Source organism: Natator depressus, chromosome 10 (genome assembly GCF_965152275.1).
Source record: "Natator depressus isolate rNatDep1 chromosome 10, rNatDep2.hap1, whole genome shotgun sequence".
In the NCBI taxonomy this organism is placed as follows: Eukaryota; Metazoa; Chordata; order Testudines; family Cheloniidae; genus Natator; species Natator depressus.
In genome coordinates, this window is record NC_134243.1 from 38,641,447 (window position 1) to 38,664,147 (window position 22,701).

Sequence of the window (22,701 nt, forward strand, 5' to 3'; positions counted from 1 at the left end):
AGGAGTAGAACTAATAGTAGAACTAACCCCCAGTCCCTTAGTCTAACCATTAGTCAACATTGCCTCACTAGATTGGCAAGATATTAGACCCAGGTGTTGGGGTTACATGTGTACAATGCAGATGCAAAATGTGTGCATGTTATTTGTTTGTGTGCCTGCTGTGAGCGTGCAATTAAAAAGATTGTGCATGCAATTTTGACAGATGCCCAGGCTAGTGGCTAGCTATTGTTGTGATGATTATTTGTCTAGTGGTTGCTGGCTATGTGTTCTCCACTGTAGAACACACAACAATATACACAGTCCCTGCCGCAAAGAGCTTGATACTGAAGTGCCTGGTTTGGCCCCCCTTCCTCATGTGATTTCCCTGGTGCTACTCAACCTGAATGACAATGGCAGGATTGGGCCCTAAAGAGATAAGCTATCCACACCAGTGTATTTCCCAGTGTGTCCCATCTCTGGGTGTCGGCCTCTGAGATCATGAGAGAGGAACATGATAATGAAGTATATTATTAACACAGTGCCCAATCCTCAGCTGATGTGAATCATCAGTGGTGCCACTGGCTTTAGTAGAGCTGTGCCAGTTTATACCAGCTGAGGATCTTCAAGCAAACTGGGTTATATATTAAATACGATGCTGGGAGGCCACAGCTGCATAGCTCAGAGCTGCTGGTTTTAATAAACATTCACATTTCAGATGCACTGTGTAGCTCATACATCCCAAGATGTGCATCTGTCCTGCCATCCTGCAGGAGACCACACTGAACGAGTCCTTTAAAAGCTTAAACAGAGCAGCTAGCAGAGGGGAAGGCATGGGAGCCATTGTGAAAGCATGGAGCATACATCCCCATGGCACAGGAAGTTCCTTTCTCCAGTGAAGGCTTTAGGGAGGCTGGGCTGAGTCACTTCTAGTTCACCCTGGTCCTAGAATAGCTGGGCAAGAGCCATTCTAGCCCCTGAGCTGATGACTGCTGCTGAGTAATCAAAGGACAAGGCAGGCAGTTTTCTCCTGACACACAGTCCCAGGGAGCCTGGGGCCAGGGCAAGCTGGTAAATGGCTGAGAGAGCATGGAGGGTTTCTGTGGAGAAGCATCAGGGAGTGGGTACAGCAAGTGCTCCCAGGGCGGAAAAAGGAAGTCAAGCTCAGTGGAGCAGTTGCGGGATGTGCAGCTGATTAAAGGATCAATCTTGGACACATTCAGGGCTTTGGGGCAGAGAGCATGCAGGAGTACCAGGATGTTGTTGGCTGATATGACCCCTTACATTTGAGGAAGCTGTAGATCCCTGGAATCCATCTAAGCTCTGCATGAGTTATACCCCACTCATCACCATGGACCTTATCCAAAGTCCATTAGAATCACTGGGAATCTGTCCACAGACTTCAGTGGGCCATGGATCAGGTCTCATGGGCCCATGCACATATGCTTTTAATGTCACACAGGCAAGGTCCCTAGAACTCCAGCTCTATGCTGGTGTTTCGGTGATGTCCGCTACCAGTGCAGCTAGGGCTTAATTAGTGCCCTCCCTTTGAAGTGGGAGCCTAAAGCTTTCACCCAGATAGTGCAAATCCTGGTGATAAATTATCTGCCTTATGGTCCCCAGAGGAGGCACTAGGACCTGTTCTTTTGGGGCACCAGGAAATTTAAGCCTGGCCCTGGTGGGAATTAATTGAGACCTGGACATCTTGGATCAAGAAGGAAGCTTGCATGTGTAGGTCATTGGTTAGGGTGTTTTCTGAATCCTGCTCTGAGCCTGAGCCATAGAGAATGGCAATCCGGTACAGCTCCCTCAGCCTGGCTCTTTAGCTCAAGCTGTAGCAGCTCATGCTTTTAGCGCTTGGTTGTCCCTGTTTCAGTGCCTGGTGTGCTGGCCAAGATGGCAGCCATCACACACGCTAAGACCTGTAGGTTCTTCAGACCACACAGCTGTAATGAAGATGGGGACAGCTGAAATCAACTGCATTTTAGATGCCACTGTAAGGGCTTCTGCAAGCTGCCAATATGGCCCTGGGTTGGGCACATTGTGGGTGCCCCCAGCTGTTCTAAATGATTTTCAGGACTGATGATTGCTCTTCTTTCAAATAAGCAGTGATGGTCCTAAGACAAAATCCCAGATCCAGGAAAGTTCTGAGCCAGATCCATCTCCACAGCACGTCACTTGAGCCCATCTGTGCTTTTGGTGTTGCTGTGCCAATGAGCTACCATGCCATCATTGGGTACCGTGCCTGAGCAGAGAGGGGCAGAGTCAGCACGTGGACAAGTTCTGCAACCATCTGATAAAGCATAAAAAAACTAGGCAACTGGTTTGTGTTGATTGTCTAGGGATGAGGGAACCTCTAATGCTGGGGGGTTGGGACCCAAAGCTCAGATGGCTGGCTGAAGCAGGGGGGTTACCTATTAGCCCCCCCGGAGCATCTCATCCAGAGTGTTAAAGGCCAGTGCGCAAGGCAGAGACACTAGAGGAGTGTTCCCAGGTCCCACTGCAGAAGAGAGGCGAGTGAGGGAATGGGCCAGCCTCATGCTCCCCAGGAGATGCTTAACCTGGGATTTAGGAGGAGTTGGCCCATCAACCCTTCCCCAGGCAGAATAGAGGGAGCCTGAACCAGCCAGAAGTGGGTGGAAGGCTGTCGCCTGCCCAGGCCCCTCCTAAAGGCAGCAGAAGGAAAGAGCACCTGGGTCTGCTTGGAAGAAGAGTTCTTGTGGGTGATTGGGGAGGGGGGCGGGGAACGTCACTTACACTCTTGCACTGCTTCTGGGCCTGCTGAGAGATTGGAAGCACCCTGGGCATTCAGGATCCTGGGAAAGGTTCTGGCCAGGTGCAGATCCTGGGCTCTGGAGGAGGGAGGGATATTTGCTTGGAACCTGCTTTGCTATGGAATGGATCAGTACCATTGGGCAGGAGCAAGTTGACTAATGAAGTCCTGACAGAGCTATGGACTGGTGTCTGCTGAGGTGACTCTGCCCCATTCACATGGCTATGATGACTCTCTGCTAGCCACTCAGGTGGTTGGAGTTCACAAGGCCAATACGGAAACCTTGCAGCGGCAGGATTTGCTGAGGTGAGAAGCACGCTGCCCAGGGAGGGACAAAGCCATGAGTGTTTGTCAAGCAACGTAAGCACAGGGCTCGGAGTGAAGAATCTTGGGTTTGATCCCTGATACACTGTCCCAAGGAACTGACACACTAAGTTGAGAAGACAGACAAAGGGTGGGAGGGGAAACTGAGCACAGAGTGGGGAAGTGACTTCCCCAAGGTCATCCAGCAAGTCCATGCCAGAGTTGGGGAAAGAAACCAGGTCTCCTGATTCCCAGCCCTGTGCCCTCCCCATTAAAATGCTGACCCCAGTACAGCAATGAGCTAGCCTGACCCTGAATTCCTTTGGAAGAGGGACATTGGGCCTTGTTTTATCCCCAACCAGCTAATCTCCATGTGAGTGAGGTGTGGAGGCTTCATGGGGCCCGCCCCACTCCGCATGAGGCTGCAGGATAACACATGGGAAGCAGCTATTTATGCCGGACTCCTCCCTCCATTAGGGACTGGGACATCTCCATCACAAATCAAGTGGATAAAATATTTGACTCAACTCGCTCCCTGCTTTTATCTCCAGCCCAGGGGAATTGGGCTGCTGAAAGCATGCTCAGGGCCCAATAGCTGCTGCTGCTCCCAAATTAACAGGCCAGCCAGATGAATGCTGACTTATTTATTTGCTGTCTGTAGTTGCCCTGGACCACCTCGGGGGATGATGTCTGACTCAGGCACCAGTAGGCCTAGTGGTGAGTGACTGTCCCCCTGTGGCTTTCCTTTCCTGGCCTCTCCCACCATGAGTGTGGTCACCACTGGCCTCCTGAGCAGCTGAGGGAGGAGGAGTGGCTCAGCTGGAGGGAGGTCAGAGACAAGTGGGGTGGCTGGTTGGGAGAGATGTGGTTCCTAGAAGTGAAGAGGGAGCTAGCTGGAGCTCTCACACATGTGACTTTGTGGAACCCAGGGCTGGGCCTTGCCTGACAGCTTCCTGCAGCTCAGGCTGCAATCCTAGCTGCTCTGTATTCAATACAAAGGAAAGGGAAGTGCAGAGGTATACGAGGCCTAAGTCAGGACTGAGGGGCATAGGCAGATCTGTGCGGCAGCCTAGTAGTGAACTAGCAGGTTTACTCTTAGATTTGGCTCATGTTGCTGTGAACCCAGGACCCATTCTGCTGCTGCTCTCTGGGTTTAGACAGAGGTTCTATACCCTGGCCATTCTGAGTGGCAAGCTTGCAGGGCCCCTGCCGCTCACCTCCTCTCTTGTAAGGCTTCCCCGACCCCACTCCAAACAGCCCTGAGTACGTGTGCACAGAGGACACAGTGTTTCCCTGCCAGAGGTCCGCTTGTGGCTGGGTAACGAAGGCTCTTCGACAAGTGTTGTGTTTGCTGGCAGGGAGGAGAAGCCACTGCTGGGTACACGGTGTTTCTCCTAGCCAGCTGGCACTATGCAGCCAGTCATCTGGGCTGGCATGTGACCCTCCTCAGCATTAGCCCAGAAACCAGACAGAAGCTCCCTATTCCCTGCTCATTTCAACATGTCTGAGTGTGCGGATCTCTTGGGATACAGCTCTCTGTGCATTCAGGAGGCTGCCTCTCACACGGAAGATGGCTCAGAGATGACATGGAGCCTACCAGCTGCACTGCAGCAGGGAGGAGTCTAAGGAGAGACAGAGGCTCAGGCAGTTTAGGGGCTCAAGACAGGCTATCAATTATTCATGGCCATATTTATAGAAGAAAATGCACTTAAATAATACATCTCAGAGGGGGAGAGGGATGGGAGCATGGTTCTCCGAAACATGGAATATTTATTGGCCTGTTTCGTTTTCATTCCTTGCTCTCACTTCACATCAGCATGCTCTGGGCTTTTGGATGATTCTAAGGCAGGCCCAGGCCTCATGCCTGGCATGAGGTTCTGCTTTCTATTGCTATATAAATCTGTACATCCCTATATATACAGCTCTTTCTCTCTCTTTGTTCCTCATCTTTCTATCATGTCTCTTTATCTCCATGCTTTATCTAGCTCTGTATCTCTCTCCCATGCATACCCCATCTCTCTCTTTCATCTCTTTATCATCACATATACAAGTACCTACATAGGGGAGGAGTTTCTGAAAGCAGATGGTTCTTTGATCTAGCAGAAAAAGGCATAAAGAGATTCAATGGTTAGATGTTGAAGCTAGATGAATTTGGACTAGAGATAAGGTGCATGTTTTTAACCGTGAAGGGAACTAACCATTGGAACATCTTGCCTCGGGATATGATGGATTCTCCATCATTTGAAGACTTTAAACCAAGACTGGACATATTTCTAAAAGTTCTGCTATTGCTCAAACAGCAGTTATAGGCTTGATGGAGAAATTACTGGGAGAGTGTCTGTGGTCTGTGTTATGCAAGGGGTCAGACTAGATTATCAGAATGGTATAGTCTGGCCTTAATATCCATCCATCCATCCAGGCCATCTATCTCCTGCGTGTCTTACCTCTCCCCTGAAATGACAAGAGAGGTGCTGAATTGGAGGGATGCTGTTGACAATTAGAGAGAGGGTCATGGGACCATCAGTTGAGATCTTCAAAAGGAGATCATCTGGGATCATCCATACAGCTGGCAAGGCCTTACATGAGAGCAAGGTCCCAAGTAACTGGAGTGGGCTTTTGTGGGGGGGTTCAGTCCTGAGTTGTGTCCCTCTTTTGTCTTGTTGCTGGAGCAAAGGACTGGACTCTGGAGATTAGCTCTTCCCTTCCTCCCCCCCACTCCATCTCTGATCATCATCTGGCTGTGGGACAGGATGATAGGGAGAGCCTAAAAGTAGCAGATCCTGCCTGGGCTGCATGGCTCCCAGAAGAGAAGAGCCCCTAAACAGCTCCTTGCTTTGACAGCGATTAAAGCCACCCCCACCTGGGATCAACCCACCTGAAAACAGGAATGGGGTAGATCCCCTGGGATGTCCATAGGAATATAGACCTAGTGTTTGTCAAGCCAGCTGCACCATCCTTAGCTTTTCCTGTTCTGCCTCAGTCTAAACTCTGGTATTTCTGCACTCATTACTCCTGAGGGCATTCTGCGCCAAAAAAATTAAAAATTCTGCAAAATTCTTCAAGTTTTATTTATCAATAAATAAATATGGAGGCTCCAGCATGGCAGTGGGGAGCACAGGCCACGGGCTGCACAAAGGTGGGAGATCACCCTGCAGCCTCCCCACCCCTGGGACATAGACTTAGTGGTGAGGCCTGGGCTGTCCCAGAAACACCCTGGAGCCCTGCCCCTCTGCACCAGGTACACCAGGTGTGGGGCAGGCAGGCTCAACCAGGCAGGATCCAAGTGTGAAGGGGCTCAGTGTGGGGAAGCCAGGTGTAGGGTGAGAACGTTCTGTGTGGGACAATATGGGTGCAGGCAGCTCAGTGGGGGGTCTAGGTGTGGGGGATCTGGATGCACAGAGGCTTGTGGGGGGGGTTCAAGGGGAAAGGGGCAATGTGACTCTGCTGGGGCTTCCAGGTGAAGGTGGTTGGGGCTCACCGGGGGATCTGGTTGTGGGGGGTCTCAGCAGGGGACACTGGGCGCTGGGAGAGTGGGGCTTGGTGGGGTGGGCATCTGGGTGCAGCTAGTTGGAGGTCAGTGACCACCTTCTTGTTGCTAACATATCTGAAGAAACCCTTCTTGTTACCCTTCACATCCCTTGCTAGCTGCAATTCCAATTGTGCTTTGGCCTTCCTGCCATCCCTGCATGCTCAAGCAATATTTTTATACTCCTTGTAATGATGCTGCCCCCGGGAGCCGGTTGAGGTCACTCAATCAGGGTGAACTGCAAACAAAACGGGGCAGATTAACCCCAAACACTGGTAGATATTTCAATATTTAGATTTACCAAGCCAGCCCAAAACAGCCTCCGTGTTACCTCACTGGTTACTCAGAAGTCCAAACACCATATTTCCCTTAAAGTATCCAGCCTCAGGCCTCCATCCAGACACACGTCAAACATATGATGATAAATTCTGAAAATCTTATTTCATCATATAAAATAAAAGGTTCTCCCAATCCCAAAGAATCAGCCACACACCCAGGTCAAATGATAACTTAGATCTTATCAACTAAACTAAAATGTATTAAAAAAAGAAAAGACAGAGAGTGTTGGTTAAAAGATCAATATACATACAGACTTGAATTCAATTCTTGAGGTTCAGATACATAACAGAGATGAGTTTGCAGTTGCCAAAAATCTTTTTAGAAATAGTCCATAGGTTATAGTCCAATGTCCATATTCAGGGTGACTCTAGTCAGTGACTGGGAATCTCAATTCTTGTGGCTTAAGGTTTCCCCCTCTTGAAATCCAAAGCAGATCTGTGATGAAGAAGGATCATGTCCCAGGGTTTTCATACATTTCCAGCAGCCTTTTGGCCTGAGAAAACAATCGGCTTAACTTTCCTTCTCCCAAACATCATGGCAATTAGCACAGGGTAATTTATCCATTAAACAGTTCAGATGCAGGTTTCCACAAACTTCAGAGAGACATATAGACAATAAAACTATTTAATTCAAGTGTTTTCCTAAATATTAATACTCCTTTTCTTTAATCTTTGAATCAAAGCCATAGTAATAGACAAGACTTGTTTGCTTACATCACAGGACCTGAGCAAACAGCTACCCTTCTATCTCTAACAATGCAGGCTTGCATTTCAAAGCTCTATTCATTTAAGTATCTTCCTAACAAGTCTTTAAAGTTCGGCCATGGGGTTATGTAAGTCTGAATTAATTAATTCTTTCTGGCCCTGTGTCACCTTTCAATGAGATATTATATTATGCTCGTAACGTCACACTCCTCCCTAGACATCTGTCCAAGTTTCCATTTTGTGTAAGCTTCCTTTCTGTGTTTAAGCTCACCGAAGATTTCTCTGTTAAGCCAAGCTGGACAACCGTCATATTTGCTATTCTTTCTGCACATCAGGATAGTTTGTTCCTACACCTTCAATAAGGCTTCTTTAAAATACAGCCAGCTCTCCTGGACTCCTTTCCCCCACTCCCAGGGGATCCTGCCCATCAGTTCCCTGAGGGAGTCAAAGTCTTCTTTTCTGAAGTCCAGGGTCTGTATTCTGCTGCTCTCCTTTCTTCCTTTTGTCAGGATCCTGAACTTGACCATCTCATGGTCACTGCTGCCCAGGTTGCCACCCACTTGTATTTCCCCTACCAATTCTTCCCTGTTTGTGAGCAGCAGGTCAAGAGGAGCATGGCCCCTAGTTAGTTCTTCCAGCACCTGTACCAGGAAGTCGTCCCCAGCACTCTCCAAAAACTTCCTGGATTGCCTGTGCACTACTGTATTGCTCTCCCAGCAGATGTCAGGGTGATTGAAGTCCCCAGTGAGAACCAGGACCTGTGATCTGGAAACTTCTGTTAGTTGTCCGAAGAAAGCCTCATCTACCTCATCCTCCTGGTCTGGTGGTCTACAGCAGATGCCCACCACGACACCACCCTTGTTGCTCTCACCTCTAAACTTAATCCAAAGACACAACAGGCTTTTCTCCAGTTTCATACTGGAGCTCTGAGCAATCATACTGCTCCCTTACATACAGTGCAACTCCTCCACCTTTTCTCCCTGCCTGTCCTTCCTGAACAGTTTATACCCATCCATGACAGTACTCCAGTCATCTGAGTTACCCCACCAAGTCTCTGTTATTCCAATTACATCATAGTTCCTTGACTGTGCCAAGACTTCCAATTCTTCCTGCTTGTTTTCCAGGCTTCTTGCATTTGTGTACAGGCACGTAAGATAACTAGCCGATTGCCCTACTTTCTCAGTATGAATCAGGAGGCCTCTACTGTTGCAGCCTCCTCCTTGTGTTTCCTTCCAGTATCCCACTTCTCTCAGGGCTTAGGTCTCCATCCCCCTGCAAACCTAGTTTAAAACCCTCACTAGGTTAGCAAGCCTGCTTGCAAAGATGCTCTTCCCTCTTCCTGTTAGGTGGATCCCATCTCTTCCTAGCAATCCTTCTTCCTGGAACAACATTCCATGGTGGAAGAATCCAAAGCCCTCTCTCTAACACCACCTGCAAAATCATGCATTTACTTCCACAATTCAGTGGTCCCTACCTGGGCCTTTTCCTTCAACAGGGAGGATGGATGAGAAGCATCAGAAACATCTCCCTTCCCCCCGTCCCCCAGGTTAACCTAACTAATCACTGTCTCACCACTGGGCTGACATGCTCCATTGCACACCTCTTGGATGGAGCTTGCCAGCCTGTGGATGCCACTGTTTCATAGAGACATTAGGACTCAGTGTGATCTCTCTGCCACTAGATTTATACAGGTAAGCTCCTTAACTTCAGTGGAGTTACTCCTGATTTACCCCAGTGTAGGTGAGATCAGTCTCAGGCCCTGTGTATCCGGCAATAAAAACCTGAGGATGGCAGGAGCCACTAAGATGCTGCTCAATTATTTGCCATGCAGCCCCTCTGGTCTTGGACCAATGAACCAGTCCCGTTGGCAACTGGGCAGAACACGAGTGCTGAATCAGATGGAGCCTTTTCCATCAAGTTCAGAAAAAAGCAGGTCATGAACCATGTCTTAGTGTTCCATTCACAAAGGCAGGTGACAATATTTACCATATACTGTACAGTGTGTGACCCAGGCCATTCCCTTTTCATAGAATCTCAGGGTTGGAAGGGACCTCAGGAGATCATCTAGTCCAACCCCCTGCTCAAAGCAGGACCAATCCCCAGTTTTTGCCCCAGATCCCTAAATGGCCCCCTCAAGGATTGAACTCACAACCCTGGGTTTAGCAAGCCAATGCTCAAACCACTGAGCTATCCCTTTCTGTGATGGACAGTGTCTTCTGTCAATCTGTCCCCACACCAAGGGCAGCCAGACTTTGCTCAATGGAGGGCCATGGCAGCAGCTTGCCAGGAGACCAAGGACCACTGTTAGTGTGTATGGAATGAAGCAGATCACAGTTACCCTCAGCTGCATTCTCCCAGGCTCCATCTTGAGCCAAGCTGAGCTCAAATACCGGTGCCTGCAGAAGAGTGGTTTCTGCAGCAGAAGACAGCTCCGTACACAAGGATGGGAACAGCTGGGGCAAGACCTAAGAACTCCGTAGTCTGGGGCAAGTCCAACCCTACAGTTTCTCCTCAGCCTCTTCCCTTCAGGGCTGGAGTGACCACAGCCTTGGGGCCCTGAATCCGGGTGTGTTGGTTGGAGAGCGTGGGAGGTGCCAAGATCAGAATGGGAGGAGGATCTGATCCCAGTGGGAAGCTCATCCTATCTTCTGGGCACCTTACTGCCTGTTTGCTTGGCACGCTTGACACTGCAGGTGCATGTCTCTGTTGTTTGTGAGATGGAGAAAGGGCCATCACCTCCTGTCAATGGAGACAACCCTAGATCCTGATGCTCATTCTATCATGTCTCATTTCCTGCTTGTACAGCACATTACAGTCCTCCCAAAATCCCATGAGTGATACTGTGCCACTTTAACACTCAGGCACACTGAGCCTGCTGTTGGGAATCATTAAGAAAGGGATAGATAATAAGACAGAAAATATCATATTGCCTCTATATAAATCCATGGTACACCCACATCTTGAATACTGCATGAAGATGTGGTCACCCCATCTCAAAAAAGATATTTTGAAATTGGAAAAGGTTCAGAAAAGGGCAACAAAAATGATTAGGGGTACGGAACGGCTTCCATATGAGGAACAATTAATAAGACTGGGACTTTTCAGCTTGGAAAAGAGACGACTAAGGGAGGATATGATAGAGGTCTATAAAATCATGACTGGTGTAGAGAAAGTAAATAAGGGAGTGTTATTTACTCCTTCTCATGACACAGGAACTAGGGGTCACCAAATGAAATTAATAGGCAGCAGGTTTAAAACAAACAAAAGAAAGTATTTTTTCACACAACGCACAGTTAACATGTGGAACTTCTTGCCAGAGGATGTTGTGAAGGCCAAGACTATAACGGGGTTCAGAAAAGAACTAGATAAGTTCATGGAGGATCGATCCATCAATGGCTATGTAGCAATGCGAAGACTCACCAGCGTGGCGCCTCCTGCTGGTTGTTTGGGAATTAGCTCATCCAACACTCGGATCTCCTCCTGGTGGCCGGTGTCTCGCCTGCCTCAGACCCCGGTGCCCCTCCGGGACCCTGGTGCCCTTTACTTCAGGGTTCTGCCCCAGCAGTACCCCCACACTCTGGGTCTCCCCTATCAGGGTACCCCCTGCCCCTAAGCCCACCTTGCCTCAGTGGCTACTGCCAGTCATCATCTAGCCCCCTTTCCCTGGGGAAAACTTCAGTCTGTAATGGCCACTCATCATAGGCAACGGGGTTGGGCCAGCTGCTTCTGCCTATCCCCGGGCTGCACCTCCGCCACCCCAGTATGTCCCTAGGCCTTTAACAAGGCCTCACCCTGGGGAGTTGTCAGGCTGGAGCTCCCCAGCTCCTCTTGCCCTTCCCCAGCACTGCGCTGCTTCAGGCAACCTGTGCTCCCAGGCAGCTAGGTCCTTCCCACTCCAAGGCTGGAGTGAGACTCTGCCCAGCTCCTCCCTGAGCCCTTATAACGGGGCCAGGTGTGGCCTGATTGGGGCATGGCCCCAGCTCTGGCTGCTTCCCGAATCAGCCTATGCTTTTTCCACCAGAGCGGGGTAACTACCCTGCTACAGGCTGTTAGCCAGGATGGGCAGAGATGGTGTCCCTAGCCTCTGTTTGCCAGATGCTGGGAATGGGTGACAGGGGATGGATCACTTAGAATAATAGAATATCATGGTTGGAAGGGACCTCAGGAGGTCATCTAGTCCAACCCCCTGCTCAAAGCAGGACCAATCCCCATGATTGCCTGTTCTGTTCCTTCCCTCTGGGCACCTGGCATTGGCCACTGTTGGAAGACAGGATACTGGGCTAGATGGACCTTTGGTCTGGCCCAGTGTGGCCGTTCTTATGTTCTTATGAGCCACAGGGAGGAATGACTTGCTCAACGCAGCATGGAGCACCATGTAGAGCACTGTACCTTTAATAGGCTCTGGGAAGAGCTAGTTGAAACTGTTGATGACTGAACACTAAAGGCCAGGATTAGGCTTAGGCAGCTCTTGGTTTCCAGACGCCTCCTCCATCACCTGGATCATGCTGCCTAACAAATACAGCCGTACTAATCCTAAGGAAACAGAAGGTGAAGCCAGGGGATGAAGAACTGGAGGGAGGCAGGTCCTTGTGCATGGGAACAGAGGTGGGGCCATGCCCAATGATGGGAGCAGGTTGCACCGGCCAATCTCATTATTAAGATGGGGGGTCACACAAGAACATGTTGAGAACCTCTGATTTATTCCACAAAGTGTCCATGAGCAGATCCCGATTGCATCTAGTCTACCCAGTGTCCAGCACTGCTCATTAATACCTGTGGCCAACTCTTGGTCCATGGTTCATTGGTGAGTGCTTCAGTGCATGTCTGCAATTCCAAGCTGGGTGGAGCTGGAACTCCCACTGAATGGTCCTGCTCCCTGAATGGATGAGCCTAAAATAGGTTTGTGATCACAAATTCTAGATGCACTCGTCCCACAGTGGTGCAAACCGCCCTGATTCTGTGTTCGTTCATGCTAATAACCTTAGAATCATAGAATCATAGAAGATTAGGGTTGGAAGGGACCTCAGGAGGTCATCTAGTCCAGCCTCCTGCTCAAAGAAGAACCAACCCCAACTAAATCATCCCAGCCAGGGCTTTGTCAAGCCAGGCCTTAAAAACCTCTAAGGATGGAGATTCCACCACCTCCCTAGTTAACCCATTCCAGTGCTTCACCACTCTCCTAGTGAAATAGTGTTTCCTAATATCCGACCTAGACCTCCCCCACTGCAACTTGAGACCATTGCTCCTTGTTCTGTCATCTGCCACCACTGAGAACAGCCTAGCTCCATCCTCTTTGAACCTTGCTTGCTACAAAATCCATCTGGTGCTAAACGAATTAAAAACGGACATGAGCACAGCAGGTGGGGTGAGCTACTGAGCTTGTTTATCCATATAGGGCCTGATCCTGCTCTCACTTAAGTCAGTAGCAAAATTCCCATTGGCCTGATCCATCTATACCTGTGCACTGTAGGTGTAATATATTAGGGGCAAAATCCTGGCTGTATTGAACACAATAGGAGCTTTGTCATTGGCTTAATGGGGCTGGAATTTCACCCTCTGTCCTGAATTATCATCTGAACCAAGGCCCTTTGTACCACTCTGGACAGTGACCTTAACGTGAGTGTGAATGGAATTGAGCCCACTTTGCCCCTCCAGAGCAGTGTCAAGGGACCTAAGGCCTTGTCTACACTGCAGAGTTTTGTTGGCAAAAGGCAGCTTTTGGTGGCAAAACAGTGGAGATGTACATACTGCAATGCCACTTTTGGCAAAAAAAACTCTTCGGTTTTGGTGACAAAATGAAACCACCTCGACGAGAAGCATAGAGCTTTCTGTGCAAAAGTTTTGTCAACAAAGAGCCAGTGTAGACGCTACCGTTCGTTATGTCAACATAACTGACCTTCTCCAGTATTCCATGATGCCCATTGTGCCCCCTCTACTCACTGTTTTGAACTCAGCTGCTCTGCAGGCATGCGCCCTGTGACACTGCACCCCATATTTGTCATAGTAATATTATTATAATATGGTTATGGCATAATTATGATGCATTTTGTACAATAAGTCATGTGAGGTGTCATTGGAAAAGTTTTGATTTGCTGTATATGATTATCCTATTTGTATGCATATATCATTTTTGTATCTGTCGTTATGACTATTGACTAGGGATCTGTATTTCAAATGGGCTTACTCTGGAAAACACCCACAGCCAGCCTTTCAGGTACAACAGTGAAGAAGCCAGACAGTGCTGATGGCCCATCAGCAAAGACTATGGACTGTGGACTAGCTTAACCTTCCTGTGGGTGTTTTGGCCAACCTGTAGGCAATGGCTGCTATAACACTGCAAGGGCATGGGACCAGACTACATGTTTGGGAAGTCAGTATTTTCCCACAAACTGATCTGGGAACCAAGTTTTGAAACAAAGGGTTCCTGCCATATTCTAAAGCTATACAAGGCAGGGAGTGACATCATCTGTTCTTTACTCCCCACACAAGAAGACTCCTGGAAACATCCAAGGAACAAAGACTGAACGCAGAAAGTACTGGACCTAGGCTAAAGGGATTTCTAGCTGGCGTATGAAAGACCTGGGGATTCCAAGCTGCAAAGCAAGTGTAGCTTGAGTTTAAGAATCTGCAGCCCATTTGTATAATCAGTTAGGGTGAGAGATTGTTAATTCAAATCCAGTCCATCTAGTATATTAATCTTAGGTTGCATTTTTGTTTATTTGCTAGGTAATCTGCTTTGATCTCTTTGCTATCACTTATAACCACTTAAAATCTGTCTTTTAAACTTGTTTTTGCTTTATCTGAAGCAGTGAGCTTGGAGTGAAGTCTGTGGGAATCTTACTTCAGAGGGGCTGTTGCATATTCCTCTCTACATTGAGTGGGAGGAGAACTGAATAATAAATTTATACTGGTTGGGGTTTGGACCAGGGCAGGATGATATCGTTCTGGGGTCCTTGGCTGGAAAGCTGGGGCTTATTTTGGCTGTAGCTTCTCTATGGTTGGTTCACATGCAGTGGCTGGTCAGAGAGCCTGCATGTAACTGCAGCTGGGTGTGTCCCTACCTGTGTGTATACTGGTGAAAGTGTAAGACTAGGAACATGTCTACAGCTTATCACAGAAGCACAGCAGGAGAGGGAGCCTAGGCTGCTGAGTCAGAGGGCTCAGCAGTACCCCAGTTCCAGGTGGCACCGGGGGCGGGGAGGGGTGAACTTGTCACATACCCCTCCTCTTTTAAAACTCCAGGAAGCTTTGACATTCCTCAGCATGGAGGGCTCACAGAGCTGCTGAGGATGCCACTGCCAGCAGCTGAGGAGGCTGTGGGAGAACTTGGAGGGAATCACAGAACCATATGCAGACAGAGTAGGCTGCTGCTGCAAGGGGTGGGTGGGATGAGGGAGGGAGGAAGGAAGGGGGGAGAAACTGCTGTACTGTGCAAAGCCGGGGGCTGATGTGGGGGAGTGTCCCCTCCCCCAGGATTGGTTGCTCAGGCTGCTGTCTGAACTTAAAGAGACAGCAAGCCGACACACTCTCCCCCAATACACAGACTTCCCCAACACACATTCTGTTGCTGTCTCTCCCCCCCACACACACACTTCCTGTCACACCCTCCCTCCCCCTCCCCGGACACACTTTAGTTGAAAAGTGGCTGACAATTTAGTAGACAGCCCATGGAATGATGGGTTTGAGAAATCTGCATCATGTTACACTGTACTGCCCCATGAGGCATTGCAAACCCTTCCCAAACCACCCTGTGGCCAGTTGCACAGTGGAATAGCCACCTACCCACAGTGAGTGCATTTGTATTGATGCAAGAGCTGCTAGTGTGGATGTGCTCTGCTGACACAAGGAGCATAGTGTGGGCAGGCAGCAGTGGTTTAATTAAAGCAGCATAACTTTTTGTCTACTCTGTGGTGTAGACAAGGCTTTAGTGTAGATGAGAAGCTGGCCCTACCCTTCTAATTTGGTAGCATTTTACATCTATCTTGCAATGATGTAAATGCCTGCCCCAGGTGCGGGGCGATGACTATTGACATTGGAATGTTCATAGTTGTATTAGCCGCTTGGGGTCAGGAAGGAAATTCCCTTCTGGCCATGTTAATGCATTGGGGGCAAATTAATGTAAGATTTTGGCTGGAAACAAACAACAATTTTTAGTAACAAAGTGTTGTTGCCATGTTGTCCTCACCCCTCTCCCAAGCACTGTCTGGCACCTTAGCCATGCAATCCCTATTACAGTGATTTTTAAACAGAATACCTGTTTATTCATTTGTAATGCACACAGGATGATTGACATGCAGAATAACACTCGGCAAACCTTACAGGCAGCCAACTCCGGGCTCCACTGCCACTTTTAGCCACCTACGACAATGGGCAGGCACGATGCCTCCAGGTGCTAGGAGCACATGCAGCAGCAGTCACTCTCATACCTTTTAACAAGGTTCAGTTTGCAGTCCTCCCTCACCAGCTGCTACTCACCAGCCTTCATCTTACTGAGCTGCCCCACTTGAGAATCCAACTGCCCTGGGTTCTTGCTCCTGTTCTCCTGCGACACACACATTCCTACAATGAAGGAGGGCTGGGATCAGCATCCAGCCCCCATCCTGCGCCCAGTGAACATAGGGCTTGTCATAACAGATGGAACCAAACATCCACTCTTTGACAGTGACCAATACCAGCTGCCCCCAGGAAGGTGCAAGAAAGCTCTTGATGGACAGCTATGCATTAACATGACCGGGACTCAGCTGGTGCCCTGAATCATGATGGTTCATAGCCCATATACATTTTCATTGTGTCTAATACAACTGTGAACATTCATATGTCAATGGTCCCAGTTCTCCATCGCCCCCGCACCTGGGGCAGGCATTTATATCATTGTAAGATAGGTGTAAAATGCTACCAAATTAGAAGGATAGGGCCAGCTTCTCATCTACACTAAAGCCCCTTGACACTGCTCTAGAGGGGCAAAGTGGGGTCAGTTCCATTCACACCCACATTAAGGTTACTGTCCAGAGTGGTGTGAAGAGCCTTGGGTTAAATAATAATTCAGGATAGAGGGTGAAATCCCAGCCCATTATGTCAATGACATAGCTCCTATTGACATCAGTGGGGGTCAGGATTTCACCTCTAGTGTTTTACACCTACTGTGCATTGGTATAGATGAATCAGGCCCAACTGGAGTTTTGCCAATGTCTCCAGTTGGAGCAGGATCAGACCCCAGTTAAACAGCCCACCCCACACCCTCCAGAGCATCAAACTGTGCTAACCCTATCCCTATTCCTCTACAGATTTATATTGTACCAGGAATGAAGTCTTCAGAATGCTGTTATTTATTGTGTGGATTACAGTAGTCCTTAGCACTGGTATGCAAGGCACTGTACAAACATATAACAAAGAGACAGGGGTGCTGCTTTCCAACCCAAGAAGATCAAAGGCCATGTTTACATCAATGGAAGATGTTGCTGCTTTGCATTCGTGAGGCTATTTAAAGGGATTTAAAGTGCTGCCTTCCATTGATTGTAAAGAGGAAGGAAAGACTGTTTGATTTTAGGCCAGATTCTGCCCTGAGTTCCCCCCTTGAGGGATCCCATTGAGCCAGCGAGGTTGCATGAGGGTGGCAGAGGGAGGAGTACCCCCTCTGCACCCAGCATTACACCCCATTGTTCTGTGGTGGTGCTGGTGCAGAGCCAAAGAGCTGTGTGGTCTCATCGAGGTGAGTTGAGGATGGTGAGGCAAGCATTCTTTTGAATATCATGGCTTTTGCCAGCAAAAGAAAGAGTCTGCTCCTGAGTTTTCAGTGTGCTGGTTCCAGATATGACAGTGAGGAGGACCATGTAAGGAGAGAGAGAGAAAGAGAGAGAGAGGCCTTTCAGAGTTCCACACACCCCTGCCCTCACCCCTTCCTCTACAAACACACCAGATTTAGAGATTCATGTTATTGTCCCATCCTTGCCTTTTGAATTGCACTGGGTCTGCTTATATACAGAGGAGAATGGCGGCCTCTAGTGGCACATGCTAGGATAAACATTTGCCACAGGAAGAGAAGATTGGCTTGTCTGGAGACCCAGGATTGCTGCAGTTTGAAAGTAAAACTGCAAGACGGATTGTCCCATTCCCACCCAAGCTCCCCTTATGTGTGGAAATAGAACAAGGCGTCATGTTTCCTCCTAGGGTATCCCTACACTGTGCAGTTACAGTCATGGAATCCCAGTTCCTTTTGTTGCAGAGTTGTGACTCGCACTGTAGGGCTGATGGTCAAGTGAGTGATGCAGCCGGGAAGGGACAGAAAGAAAAGGTTCCTTCTGGATGGAGGGGCCTCCTGCAATGAGTGATGATGGTGTTATCTAGGGTCAGCGTCCCCTCATCCCTCTAATGACCTTAGCTCTTCTGCAGCACTTCCTTTTTGACAGTCTTGGAGCCACCTAGCTTTGTGGGAGGTGGTGGGCAGATGACAACTTACAGTGTTATTTGATGTAGCGCAGCTGAAATGTTATGGTTCTAGCACTGTGGAGGCAGATCCAGGGCTGGTGTCAACTGGCAGAACTCCTAACCTGAGTTCTAATCCTGACACTCACACTGGTGTCTTCTGAAATCACCTAACCTCTCTGCCTCAGTTTCCCCTTCTGAGAAATGGGGATAATAACACTCCTGTACCTCTCTGGGTGGATTGTGAATCTTATAAGTGCTGTGAAAATGAAACATGCCTGTTATTACTGTGACAGAGGGCCAGAATCAGATACATCCCTACCAGTTATAGTTATCTCAGTTTTACAGGGGGAAACTGAGACAGAAAGGTGACTTGCTCAAGACCAAAATGAGAGTGTTTGGATTGAACCTTAGTGGTTCCAGGGATGTGCTCAAACCTCTAGACCACACTGCTTTCTCAGCTGCGAAGGTCAAGCTGTTGATCTATATCATTCTCAGATACATGGACTGCCCTAATCTACACCGTCTGCAACCCCAATGAAATTCAATTCAGTGCTTAGAGCCCACTGAGATGGATGCCATAGGAAATCTGAGATAGGCTGCACACTGTGTGAATCAGGGCAGGACTGGGCCCCCGAATTCCAGACTCTCAGCCATAGCCTTTACCTAAAAAACCATCCTCCTTTGGGCATCAGTTGCATGTTCAGGCCTTTTTTTTTAACTAAGAGCTTCAGCCAGGTAACTGCAGTCCTGGAGCATTAATATCTCAACTGCCCTTGAGGGCAGGTCCACTGAACGACACTGCCCCCTGGGCCAGAGCCCCACCATTAGCAGACCAGATGGAGCATTTAAGGCCAGGGTCAGTGGGGGGTCTCTGGAGATGTAACATACACAGGGAGGGGCAGGACAAGGTGAGATTCTTAGAGCACCTCTAGACTCAGTTGGCCTTGCATCTCAGCTTTGCCCTTGGTCTCCATGTACATCTCAGGCTCCTCCCTCTCCCAACGGGTCTCCGGACAGGCACCCGGGAGGGAGAACTGCCCCCTAACCTCTCCCCATTGTGTTCCAGAGTGACTGTAGAAGATGTCGAACCAGAGTACTGGTGACACCAAGCCCCCATGTTTACCCCGGAATGGATTGGTGAAGATCCCCACCCAGCCCAATGGACTTGGCTCTGCCAGCATCACCAAAGGGACACCAGCAGTGAAAAACCGGCTGTGCCAGCCTTCTTCCGTGCCTGCTATCATCAGCCCAGCCTTACCCAATCACAGTGACCTTCCCATACCCAGTCTGGCATCACCACTGACCTTGGCGACTCTGGCAGGGGTGCCGTCCCCTTCCAGCACCTCCATGGTGGGACTGAACTTGAGTGAGGCCTCCCTGACAAATGAACACTCCTCCCCAGAGAGGCTCCCTGGCTCCCCCACGGAAAGGCAGCTTGCTGTGGATGAAAAGATCCTCAACCGCTTGTTCTGGTACTTTTCAGCCTGTGAGAAATGTGTCCTGGCCCAGGTGTGTAAGGTGTGGAGGCGGGTCCTGTACCAGTCCAAGTTCTGGGTAGGCCTGACACCAGTGCTGCACACCAAAGAGCTCTACAACACCCTGCCCAGCGGTGAGAAGGAATTTGTTAACCTCCAGGGCTTTGCTGTCCGGGGCTTTGACAGCTTTTGTCTGGTGGGGGTCTCAGACCTGGACATTTGTGAGTTCATTGACAACTACCCCCTGTCCAAGAAAGGGGTGAAGTCCATGAGCCTTAAGAGATCGACCATCACGGACGCAGGGCTCGAGGTAGGTCTCCTGCCCCCAGTCTGGCTACCGGGAACCACCGAGATGCGGCTGAGTGATGGAAGACTCCTGTTCACTGCAGTCCAGCTCCCGGGAGCAAGGCAGGGTTCTTCCTGATAGGATGTTTTCTAGAATTCTCTCCAGTCTGGTTTGAAATGTCTCAAATGATGGTGCTCCCAGTGCTTCCTAGGAAGCCTTTTCCACAGCCCCATAGAACTCACTTCATTTGCCATTGCTGAATTCCATCCCATTATTCCTTGTGACCCCGAAACAATCCTATCTCTCTTTGGGGGTCTGAATTCCATCCAATCTCTCTCTGGTGAGCCAAGTGTGGTATTTCTGGGTCAGTCACACCACAGCTGGACTGTTGTTATTACAGAAGTAGCACCTCAGGTGCCAACTGTGAGCAGGGCCCCATTGTGGAAGGTGCTGTATAGACACTCCATCACTGCCCCAAAGAGCTCAGAATCTCAGGCAAGAGACAAGAAGGAAGTGTTGTTATGTCCATTTTATGTATGGACAGCTGAGGCCCAGAGGGATTTTAAGTGAATTGTCCAAGATCACATAGGAAAGCTGTGGTGGAGCGAGGAATTGAATCCACCTGATCTAAGGTTTAGGCCAGTGCCTTACCCACAAGATTAGCTTAACACCACACTGATTGCTGGTGTGATTCTCTGCCTAAGCTGCCCGGACTCTCACTTGCCATAGTGCAGTGCAGTGCAAGAGAAAACATGCTCCTTTAATTCTGTAGCCACAGTCCAGACAGAATGCTTTGTATCCAAATATATTGGCTACAAATTCCCATGATTCTTCCCTTCCCTGGGAGGCTGGGAGCTTGTTAAACAGATCTGTGTCAGCTAAAGAGATTGCTTCCTTTAGCCATTCCCATAGTTCCGCCTCACTATCTTCCCTCAGAGTTGGAATACTAGATTCGCTGCCCCCTACTGAGGTCTGGGATCGAGCTGAGAAAGCCTGCATGATATGATACAACATTCATCCCCAGGCAACTGAGTCAGCCTGAGTGGATCATTATGGACAGGGCACAGACTCATCACTCCTTAGTCTCCGCACTCAGCAGCACTTCTGCATTAAGGAGGTGAGCAAGGCCCCCATGCTGAGATCCCCTCATTCTCCCCAGGGGGCAGGACTCAACAGCCCTGGGACTCACTTCTGTTTTTTTGGCTTATCTTCCTAAAAGCTCATGCATCAGGGGTTTAGCCAGGCACCTGCAGGGCCCAGGAAGGATTTTTTTTTCCCTTCCAATGTATGCTGAGGTGGGGAGTTGATCTTCTTCCTCTGAAGTATCACTGATGGCCACAGCTGGAGATGGGACACTAGACAGGGTGGCAGGGCTCTGAGGTGGCACCAAGAATTCTTTCTCTCAGGTGTGCGGCTGACTGGTTCTTGTTCATGTGCTCAGGGTCTAGCTGATCACCCTGTGTGTGGTTGGGAAGGAATTTCCCACAGGTCAGACTGGCAGTGACCTTGGGAAGTGTTTGCCTTCCTCTGCAGCATGTGGGTGAAGGTCACTTTGCAGGATTATCTGGGTGCATCTCACTTAATCATTTTTTTGCCATTCCATTTGCCTTGTGCATTGGTACACCTCAGTCCCCACTTTTCTCTGCCTGTGACACATAATCCTTTAGTCTCCCATGAGCTGTAATCCTTTGGGCTGAGTTCAGTTGTTGGATTTAGTGTGCAGGTGCTGGGTGATGTCAGCGGACTTATGGACAGGAGGTCAGATTGTCACGAGATGGTCTGGTGGTCCCTTCTGGCCTTAAACTCTATGACTCCCCATCTTCTCCTCCACTTCCTTGCTGCATTCCAAGTGAAATCTGTCCCCGGGCACAAACCTTTGACAGCGCAGAGTAAAGGCCCTTTACTCCATTGCCCTTTAAAACAATCTGGCCATAATAATATTGCTACCACCTTTTCTGCAGGACTTTTCATCCACAGATCCCAAAGCATTGTACAAAGGAGGCAAGTATTATTCTCCCCATTTTATACATGGGGAAACGGAGACACAGAAAGGTTAAGTGACTTGCCCAGGGGTCATCCAAAAGGCCAGGGGCTGAACTGGGAATAGAGCCGAGGTCTCCAGAGTCTTGGCCCAATACCTGCACCGCTGGACCAATTTCTCAATGCCCCCAGGATTGTTGTGTCTTTTGCTCTTTACACAACAAGAATAATATAAAGCAATCACAGACACACAGTTAGGTTCCAAATAACCATACACAAGCATGCCGGGCCTAGCTATGTCCATCCTGCTGCTCTGGCTGGTTTCTGGTGGCATCTAAAATGGAGAGCATGGTGAGCACCACAAGAAGGCTCACAACTATTTAAAGGGATACTATCATCTTTCTATACACTGCTGTTACACACACAGGAAAGGTGAAGTTACATTTCCAAGGCTAACCTTAACTCAGCCCCATTTTCCCCTGCCCTTCCAGCCAGGAGACTCCTCAATGCTCCATAAGCAGAAAGTCCACCCTGCTGTGTGTATCCATTCCAGGAGAGCCCTCCGTAGATGTGTGCTGGTAAAGCCCATTCCCAGTCTTCCAGCCTTCATCAGCTACAGGGGAGGGAATCTCTTCCACCCATCAGGAGGGTATCAGGGTGGATTACAAGATGGTAAACCTTGGGATATGAGTGCCATGCTGGAAAGAGTCCCCCAGATTTGGAAGCTGGTGCCCCCTAGTGCCAGGGTGGCTGCTGCCAGAGCAATGTGTAGGACCCAGGCAGAGGAAGGGGAGATCCTTTGGCTGCATCCTGGCTCCCTAAGCCTGCATCATGTGACTTGGTGACTAACCCAAAGGGAGGGGATATAGGAGGAAGGGGGACATTAAAATGACATCTTGCTGGAGGTCCCAAGA

At 49.2% G+C, this 22,701-nt stretch overlaps 1 protein-coding gene across 3 annotated transcripts in view; it reads left to right on the forward strand.

Moving 5' to 3' along the window:
* FBXL16 (F-box and leucine rich repeat protein 16) overlaps window positions 1-22,701 on the forward strand; it is a 90,429-nt gene that overhangs the window by 28,558 nt on the left and 39,170 nt on the right. For all 3 annotated transcript variants that reach the window (XM_074965843.1, XM_074965845.1, XM_074965844.1), the window contains exon 2: window positions 19,113-19,831. In XM_074965843.1, coding sequence (XP_074821944.1) covers window positions 19,127-19,831 — 705 coding nt within the window. In that variant the 5' untranslated portion in view covers window positions 19,113-19,126. The remainder of the gene's footprint in view (window positions 1-19,112; window positions 19,832-22,701) is intronic.